Below are 951 nucleotides of genomic sequence, written 5' to 3'. Positions count from 1 at the left end.
AGCAGGGTGGGTGCGGAGGAGGAGGGCCGCAGGCACAGGGAGACGGGGGGCTGGGGGCTGTATCCCTGTGCTGAGTGACACGGTCCCTCCCTCCGGGGGTCATGCTGCGGAGGTTTTTCAGAAACAAAGCAAATGCCCAAGGAGTTTGCAGCAAAGGAGGATAGAGGCAAGAGGCCCAGTGAGCTTGCCTGATGCCACAGCACACGCGTGCAGGCTGCTAGGGAGCCTGAGGTGGGAGGTCCGCTCTCGGGGACAGGAGCCCTGGGCCCGGCAGAGCACCCCTGACGCCCTCACCCAGTCGAAATCAAACAGTAGGATTCTGAGCAGCTAGTGACACTTGAGGAAGCAGACACAACCTGACACCTGGCTTTTTCTAGAGCAGTCTGGCTGCAGCCCGGAGAGCAAGCCCTCCCAGATGGCGGAGGCCCGGGCTGCCGGCGGAGGGCAAACTCGGGGACGGGTGGGCCTCTTGGGACTACCCACTAAGCACTGTTAGGGCAATTTGAGACTCGCAGTCATTTATCTACGGCTCTCATTTTGTTAAAACTTTATTATGAAAATCCACTTAAACAGGTGAACTACTTTAAGTGACTTTTCCCATTTTAGATTTGAACAGAAGATCTTAAGCTTAGAACCACTTAGAATCCAAGAGGATGCAAAGCCCTCAAAGCAGGCGGTGTGGGTGCCCCTGGGAGGGAATCTGGAGCCTGCCTTGTGCCCCCCAAATCTGCCCTCCACCTGGGAGGTGCGCCCCAACGTACAAGAGATGCAGAGACCGAGGCCCTGGCTGTGTAGGAAAGTGTCTTGTGTCACAGCTTCAGGCTCCAGCCGACTACGTGCAGAGGAGGCACGCCGCGAGCGCAACCTTTGAGGTGGCAGGTCATGGGCTGCCTGTAGAGAAAGGGCCTGCCGCTCGCAGTGCATCCCTGCCACCCCACAGCGCCTCAGGCG

At 58.5% G+C, this 951-nt stretch overlaps 2 protein-coding genes across 2 annotated transcripts in view; one reads left to right on the top strand and one right to left on the bottom strand.

The window, feature by feature from the left end:
• BRF1 (BRF1 general transcription factor IIIB subunit) overlaps positions 1-951 on the top strand; it is a 70,504-nt gene that overhangs the window by 43,763 nt on the left and 25,790 nt on the right.
• The window catches only part of BTBD6 (BTB domain containing 6), a 2,149-nt gene continuing 2,007 nt past the window's right edge, over positions 810-951 (bottom strand). Inside the window, exon 5 of the mRNA XM_007456370.1 lies at positions 810-891. Coding sequence (XP_007456432.1) covers positions 810-891 — 82 coding nt within the window. The remainder of the gene's footprint in view (positions 892-951) is intronic.

This window comes from Lipotes vexillifer, unplaced genomic scaffold (genome assembly GCF_000442215.2).
Source record: "Lipotes vexillifer unplaced genomic scaffold, Lipotes_vexillifer_v1.1 scaffold1718, whole genome shotgun sequence".
NCBI lineage: Eukaryota > Metazoa > Chordata > Mammalia > Artiodactyla > Lipotidae > Lipotes > Lipotes vexillifer.
Note: the sequence above shows the minus strand (reverse complement) of the source record. Positions and strands in the feature narration are given on the sequence as shown.